The 8,112-nt window shown below is 37.9% G+C and overlaps 2 protein-coding genes and 1 long non-coding RNA gene across 3 annotated transcripts; 2 read left to right on the top strand and 1 right to left on the bottom strand.

The window, feature by feature from the left end:
• The first annotated feature begins 1,428 nt into the window (after window positions 1-1,428).
• On the top strand, window positions 1,429-2,574 carry LOC108813077 (uncharacterized). The gene is made up of 3 exons (XR_001943523.2): window positions 1,429-1,926; window positions 2,083-2,144; window positions 2,228-2,574. It is a non-coding gene; the product is annotated as an uncharacterized LOC108813077 (long non-coding RNA).
• A 1,286-nt stretch (window positions 2,575-3,860) lies between these two features.
• Window positions 3,861-4,949, top strand: LOC108813076 (cold-regulated 413 plasma membrane protein 1). The gene is made up of 4 exons (XM_018585513.2): window positions 3,861-4,120; window positions 4,202-4,309; window positions 4,384-4,454; window positions 4,525-4,949. Exons 1-4 carry the CDS (start codon window positions 3,948-3,950, stop codon window positions 4,767-4,769), a joined length of 597 nt encoding a protein of 198 aa, XP_018441015.1. The 5' UTR covers window positions 3,861-3,947; the 3' UTR covers window positions 4,770-4,949.
• LOC108813075 (pentatricopeptide repeat-containing protein At2g15980) lies at window positions 4,913-6,521 on the bottom strand. Its single transcript, XM_018585512.2, has one exon. The coding sequence runs from the start codon at window positions 6,458-6,460 to the stop codon at window positions 5,000-5,002; it is 1,461 nt and encodes a 486-aa protein (XP_018441014.1). The 5' UTR covers window positions 6,461-6,521; the 3' UTR covers window positions 4,913-4,999.
• Window positions 6,522-8,112: the final 1,591 nt, after the last annotated feature.

The raw sequence follows: 8,112 nt of genomic DNA, 5'->3' as shown, positions 1-8,112 counted from the left end.
CTATAACCTTTCTTATAATTCTATTAGATGATTATTTTAGATGTTAAAGATCTTAGGGCCGGTTCATGTTAAAATTATGTTTAACAGTTAAGCCTAGCGCCTAAATGAAAAAAAAACAGAGTTTATTCCATGATTTATGGTTGTATATACTCATTGAGCTAGGAACCAACGACGACACTCCATGAAGCTCATATCCGGTATCATTTGTCCGGATTGAAATTCTTTTAAAGATGAACTTACATATGACTTCATGGATGGAAATTCTTTAAAGGCTTTTACAGTTTGCATCTCTCTGGGTTAATTGGGTAAAGCACTATCTGCTCAAAAACAATTTTTTTTGGGATGTGCATGATGATCAGAAGGGCTCATGGATATGGAGGAAGCTTTTGAAGCTAAGAGATGTGGCATATGGTTTTCTTAAAGTGGAGGTTCGAGATGGGAGAACTTGTCATTTTTGGTTTGACGATTGGATGGGAAGAGGGCGGCTGATTGATATTACAGGAGCAACTGGAGTAACTTATCTGGGTATAAGGCGCGGTGCTAAAGTTTGTGATGCTGTAAATGGGACTGAGTGGTGCATTAGAGGAAGGAGAAGCCGACATTTTCAAGATTTGCATAACAGCATTCTCGCCATCGAGCCCCCACAGTTAGAGAGAGGAAGCGATATATGTCTATGGAAGTATGGTGATAATGACTACATACCAGTCTTCTCTTCATCAAGAACCTGGGATCAACTAAGAGTCAAAAGAAACAAAGTCTTGTGGAGCAGAGTGGTGTGGTTTGCTCAGGGGGTCCCTCACTTCTCCTTCATCACCTGGCTGGCCATCAAAAACAGATTAGCCACTGGAGATCGAATGAAACAATGGGGTATGATTCAAGGCTGTTTGTTGTGTGGTGAGAGAGATGAGACTCGAGACCATCTCTTCTTCGCATGTCCTTATTCTTACATGGTATGGGAAAGGTTAGCGCGTCAACTGATGGGAATTTCTATAAATCCGGACTGGCAATGGACAGTAAGAAGGATGCAGCAAATGAAAGGTGCTGAGATGGACACTGTCCTTGCAATGATGCTGTTTCAGACTACAATTTATCACATCTGGAGAGAGAGAAATGCTCGGCGCCATAGTCAAAACTGGGCATCAGTGGATCACACACGCAAGAAGATAGATAGGGCGATGAGAAACCGTATCTACTCCCTTAGATACAAAGCCAACCACAAGTTTGCTGGCTTAATGCAACGTGGTTTGAAGTCACAAAATAGAATTATTCTTTGTAGAGTTTTTTAATCCAATGAAAATAACATTTTTGTAGATCAATAAATTTGAAATTTCATAAAAAAATTAAGATCATTTGTCCGTAAATGACATACATATGTGTATAGTTTGAATCCCCTATATACTAAAGCGCAAGTCGCTTCTCCAATAAAATCTTGACAAATGGAAATTCTTTAAAAAAAAAAATTTATCCCAAAATTTCAATCCACTTTAATTTTTTTTCCCTGGCAATTCATCCACGTTAACTAACCATGATCTCCATAAACTTTGCAGTTTGTCTCTATCTTCTCTATTATCAAATAAGCAAAACAACATACCCTTTCATCTCTTTAAGTTTCAATTTGATCTCCACAATTTCTTTCATATCTATTTTTTTTTCTACACCAATTTGAAAATTTTATCTCTTTTTCTGATTTCTGTTTAATACTTAAAAGTTCATCATGAACAATTTTTTTAGATTGATACGGTGGGTTGTGGCGTTTGAGTTTAAAGTCACGTCGGGAAGAGATAGAAATTGGTAAGGTGATGTTGGAGATATTGAGAGAAGCGAGAACCTTAAAGATTTTCTGCAGGGTATGCAGAATTTGTAGGTATTAAGGGTGGTGTGTGTAATGAGTTCATATGAACTTTTTTAGCAAAAACGGAGTAAAAGGTATACCATATATATTTGTATTGTTCAGTTTTTCAAATTATTTCTGTAGACATATATGAGAAAGAAGTAATGTAGGTTTATAGACCTCTGCAACAAATACTGGATTTGTGAAGAGTCCAGTCAAATATTAACAGAATAAACTATTGAACTATGCAGGGTTAATAGCATGCCTCTTCTGAATATAGTGGCAGTAAAGGTAGCTTGGATCAAAGAAAAAGGTTATTGTTTCTACCCGAATGATCAGATTCAATTTTATTATTTTCACTGATCATGTTCTTTCATCTGATTCTGGTGCAATCAGGTCCTACTCTATGGTATGTCAATCATCTACTTAATTCATGGGGTCCATGGGGCTTAAGCCTTATGGTATCATCCTTTTTACCGAGCTACCAGATAATTACAACGCTGTATAAAAAAGGTATATGTTGTAACTTGCTAAGGAGATACATGGGTTAATAATATAATGTGTACACGTACCTGTACAGAACTAATATATAGTGCGCAAGTTTGGAGCATCTTTATGTTTGTTTGAATTAATTTGTAAGTCTAATCGACTACATGGAGACCTCAAGCCAAAACTTTGTGGTTCAAACTAAACTAAATTTGTAATTTTAATCTTAAATTTCAACAAACTATCAAAAGAAGTAACTTAGGTATATTTTATTTAATTGTTTGTGTTTTCAAAAAAGGTAATTAACCATGAAATATTAATTTTTTTTTTATTTTAAACTATAAATAAAATAAAAATAGTAAATTTATAGATTCAATACATCAAACTTCATATTTAGTTAAATCAAGTATTTATAATCATTCAACTAAAGTTAGTGGATCAAATAAATTATTTTAAATATATTTAGGTGTATAATTTCTTATGTACTTTTTGAAAAATACTACAAATATGTATTTTTTATAATAATATCATCATTATTGCTTTATATTTTTGACCGCTTTGTTTTAATGTAAACAGTCTAATATTATGTGACAATGTTCATATAACATTTTTAAATAATAATTATTTTCATTGAAACCTATGGCAAAAATCATTTTTGAAACAGTAAATTGAGGGAGATATACTAGTTTGTGACTAAAGCAAAAGTAAATGTTATGAGCACTTTCTGAATGGCCTCAAAAATTGTGGATTAAATTCATCCCGACAAACACAGTGTTAAGAAACGATTCAAATTTTAGTTGGTGAGAGTACACAAGGCAATAATAATGTTCTTTTTAACACCAACAATAATAATGTTACAAAAATCAAAAATATCTTTGGCCGACATCAAATAATAAGTTAAATAAATATAAAATAAAATAATGCAACCCATCTGGAAAGTCTACTACGCTCTGTTTGAATTTTCGCCCAACTGTTCATAATTGAGGTTCGATTTTTTTTTCCAGGGCAACGGATTAGTATCTTATTTATTATTAATTTATAGTTGAGTATTTTTTAACTTTTTGGTTACAGTTTTTGAATCGAAATTATAATAGAAATCGAAACCACACAAGTGCAAATATGATTTTTTCGTCTCACTATTGACTACATTTTAAAACTTGTCGAAACAAATAATTTTACAATTTAAATAAATTAAAATATCTCAGACAATATATAACCGTATGTTTTAGAGAACATCCGATTTCCCTCCATCCTAATCTTATTCCACCATAATAAATTACAGCTGGCTCGAACCATATTGGATTACGTCCACTAGTTACATATTCCTAGAAGATCCATCGTAACATGGAAGGAATCACGATTCGACACGTGTCAGACGTCTTCCTCAACAATCAATCGAGTTAGTAAACTATACTATAAATGTATATAATAAAATATCGATTACACATTTCTAGAAATTTAAAACATTTTCGAAAAAGATTTACGAGCCACGTGGCGAGGAAGTATCTATCGATACACTTCTATATGTTCCAAACGCTCAGTGACGAGTCTTTCACAATCATCTCTCTCTACCCTCGAATTTTCAAAGTTGCTAAATTTTTCTCTTCCTCTGTGTTCTCCGGCGAAGTAAATGACTTTCACGGCGATGAGGAGGAGTGACCATGGAACCCTTCAAAACATGCTTGGAACAGATCTCAACGAGCTCGCCACAGCTGCTAAGAACCTTGCTAATCACACTTTCATGCTCACTGGTTTAGGCTTTGGTACTTCCATCCTCGAGTGGATTGCTTCAGTCGCAGCCATGTAACCACACTCTCTCCCTTTACTCACTTATATCTCTTACTTGGTTTCTTAGGTGTTGATCTTGTGATGAATGAAATGCAGATACTTGTTAGTCTTGGACCGAACTAACTGGAAGACCAATATGCTCACATCACTATTGATTCCTTACATCTTCTTCAGCCTTCCTTCTGTCATCTTTAGCCTTTTCAGGTCAAAACCAAACACAACACTTTTGATTTAAACAGAGACGTGTCTTTAACTTTGCAGTGTCTTAAATTCCACAGAGGAGAAGTTGGTAAATGGATTGCGATTGTAGCTGTTGTTCTACAACTCTTCTTCCCTAAACACTTCCGAGGTTTGTTACCATTCTAAACTTCATTAGCTTCATGTCTGATTGGCTTATCTCTGTTGTTGTTGTTTATCAGAATGGTTTGAGTTACCGGCTGCTGCGGTCCTACTCATCGTGGTGGCTCCGAATCTAATAGCCTACACATTCAGAGACAACTGGGTTGGCCTATTTATATGCTTAGGGATTGGAGGTTACTTGCTTCAAGAACACATTAGAGCTTCTGGTGGATTCAAAAACGCATTCACTAAAGCTAATGGCATCTCCAACACCCTTGGGATCATTGCTCTCGTCGTCTTCCCCGTTTGGGCTATCATCTTTTAAGCAAAAGATCATTTCACAAGTCTCTGTTTCTTTGTACCCCCATTTGTTTTATGTAAAAGTGAGTTTGTATGATTCCGCCCCTCATAACTAGTCAACCAATGTTGTTTTAGTTTTACCCTCTTGACCTATTCACAAGTCAAGACTTTCAAGAAATAAGAATGATCATGAGCTGTTTGTCTAGTGTGTATTGAATTAAGAAATCTTTGCAACATACATAGAAAGCTCAAATTTTAGCATTCTTCTTCTTCTTCTGCTCTTAGCTTGAGTGATTCAGCCATTTCTACGGCTAATAACGAAGATGTTTCTTCATCACCTGCTCTTCCATACCCGTCAATAAAAGCTTTATACGTCTCTTGATTAGGTTTAAATCCTCTCCCCACCATCTCAGCCTGAATGCCCAACGCTCTATCCATCTTCCCTTCTTCACACAACCTCTTTATCAGCAACTCATAACATTTCCGACTAGGACAAAACTCTGATTCCCTCACCGCTTCCTTCACGATCTCGGCAGCTTCAACAACTCTGTCTTTCTTACCACCACATAATCCTTCCACTAACGCTTCGATGGTTAAACCCTCCGCTTCAAAACCCTTCCTTTTCATCTCCATATAAACAACCATACCCGAATCAACATCCTTAACTTTACAATACCCTCTAACGAGATGATCATAGGTTAAAGAAGTACACTCTACTCCCTTGGATCCCATCTCCTCGAAAAGCTTCTTCGCTTTAGTAACCTCTAAGTTGCTACAAAGCCCACCAATCATAGTGTTGTAAGCCACAACATCATGTAACTTCATCTCTTCCCATACCCTCTCTGCTTCAACCATCATACCTCGAACACAATACGTCTCCATCAAAACACTAAAGCTATAAACATTAGGAAAGCATCCAACCTCTTCCTCCATTTCTCGCCAGATCCTCTCTACCATCTCTGTTTCACCTTCTCTGTAGAAACTCACCATCATCAAGTTAAAAGTGTTAACATTAGGCCTAACCTTCTCAGCTTCATCTAATCCAAAAACTTCTTTATACAGTTGATATCCAGTGGAAGCATCTCTACGTCTCGAGACCTCTGAGATCAAAGCATTGCAAGTACTAATCTGCAAATTGATTCCTCTAGACTTCAACTTCCTCATCACCATCACAGCTCCGTCGATCTCTTTCGAGTCAAGACACGATTTCACCAGCAAATCGAAGACGAACGGCGCGGAGCCGCATCGATTGTAACTCTTGATCAACGAGCGGAACACTTTAGAGACGCGATCTTCTTCTTCTTCGGAGGAGGAGGAGGCGAGACGGAGAGCGAGGCGGAGCAGGTCGCGAGCGTGGGATTTGAGGCGAGAACGGGAGAGGATGTGGATGAGAGTGGAGCAGGAATGGACGTCGTGGGAGCAGAGGGAGGTGCGGCGAGTGAAGAGGAAGAAGCGGAGAGAGAGGTGAGGGTTGTTGCGGAGGCGGAGAGTGATGTCGGAGAATTGGGAAGGAGTGAAGCCGGAAGGGGTGAGTGATCGGAGAGTGGACCATCGGGATTTCGAGCGGTGGTGAGTTAGGATTGAGACGGCGTCGGTGACCAGAGGATCTGAGGGTGGGGAAGGGACGGTGGTGAAGAAGAGAGAGATTGAATGGGTCGAGTCGGGTTTGGGGTTTTGGCTCCGGTGGAGGATCCGTTTTAGTGCAGCCTTTGACATTCTCAAGTCAGTTATGTTATGTTTCCACTGGCTTTCGGCTATTCATTCAGATTTTTGCGTGTTTTAGATTTTTTTTTTTTTGTCATCGTGTTTCGTGTTTTGGGTTTCATACTTGAAATCTTATTTTGACCCCAAAAAAAAGAAACTGTTGTGAAATAAAAGAAGATAACAAAAAAATGAACTGATTTATTTATTATGTGTATGTGTGTTTGTGGAAAACACGAGGGAGAGAGTAAGGAGTGTTTGTAAACGTTCAACTTAATTATAAAATGAACGTGAGACACTTCTATTTATAGGAATGAAAATACAGCTTAGTCATCTTTCATTTTACAAATACAAGACACGTATTGATGATGAAGCTGATATAAAAACAGGACATGTGTCCATTGGATAATCATCAATATTTAACACTTCCCATTGATTATCCAATTTGTATCACGTAGTGCCTCGTTAAAGAAGAAGGTGAGGTGCAAAATGATGATGCTATAGATATGGAGGCTGAGGATGAGATAGAGGATGAAAGTACTGATATAAGAGATGAGGATTTGTTGGAGGATGAGCTGTTGGAGAAGCAAGAGAGTGTTAAAGAGAAGTCAGCAGTGAAAAAAGGGGGTAAGAGAGTCCAGAAGACTAGAGCTCAGGATGCAAATCCTAAGAGCAAGAAGTCTTCTAGACGCAAACTCTGATTATGGGGAGTTTTTTCTGGAATGTGCGCGGACTGAACAAAACTTTGAAGCATTCCATAATCAGTGAGTGGGTTAAAGACTTTCATTTTGGTTGTATTTTGGAAACAAGGGTGAAGGAGAACAAGTCGAGTAGAATTTTAAACACGGTGTTCAGGGGTTGGTCTGCGGTTACTAATTATGAGGAGAGTCAAGGTGGTCGTATTTGGTTTCTTTGGAGAGATGAGGTTAGAGTTACTCCAGTCTACAAGTCAGACCAGCTAATCACGGTTCTGGTTGAGATGCAGAATGTGGAAGCTTTCTATTATTCTTGTGTTTATGCTAAGAATGAGGCAGAGGAGCGTAAAGGTTTGTGGGAAGATCTCGCTCATCACCATAATTCTCCTTGTTTTAACAATAAAGCATGGCTTATAGTTGGTGACTTTAATGAGATCTTGGAAGGTGAGGAGAGTTCTAGCTATGTTAATACAGGCAGAATTCCTAGTGGTATGAAGGATTTTCAGAATCTCGTTCTTCTCTGTCATCTTTCTGATATGGCTTATCAAGGACCAAGATACACTTGGTGCAACAAGAGAGAGGAGGGTATCATTTGTAAGAAGCTGGATAGGGTGTTGATGAATGAGGAGGCTATTCATTGTTTCAGTAATGCTTATTCTATCTTTGAGCCGGGTGGTTGTTCGGATCACATGAGGTGTAAGGTTCAACTGATCACGCCAAGTGAAAAAATTAAGAGGCCTTTCAAGTATGTCAATGCTATAGGAAGTATCCCTGATTTTCTCCCTATGGTTCAAGAGTACTGGAGTTCTACGGTGAGGTTGTTTCCGTCTACTTCAGCCATGTTCAGATTCTCAAAAAAGCTAAAATCTTTGAAGCCTTTGATTCGTACGTTGGGTAGAGAGAAGCTGGGTAATCTAACAAAGAGGACTAAGGAAGCGTTTACTGTTCTTTGTGAGAAGCAGAGGTCTACTT

This window comes from Raphanus sativus, chromosome 6 (genome assembly GCF_000801105.2).
Source record: "Raphanus sativus cultivar WK10039 chromosome 6, ASM80110v3, whole genome shotgun sequence".
NCBI classification, from domain to species: domain Eukaryota; kingdom Viridiplantae; phylum Streptophyta; class Magnoliopsida; order Brassicales; family Brassicaceae; genus Raphanus; species Raphanus sativus.
This window is presented reverse-complemented; position numbering and strand designations above follow the sequence as displayed.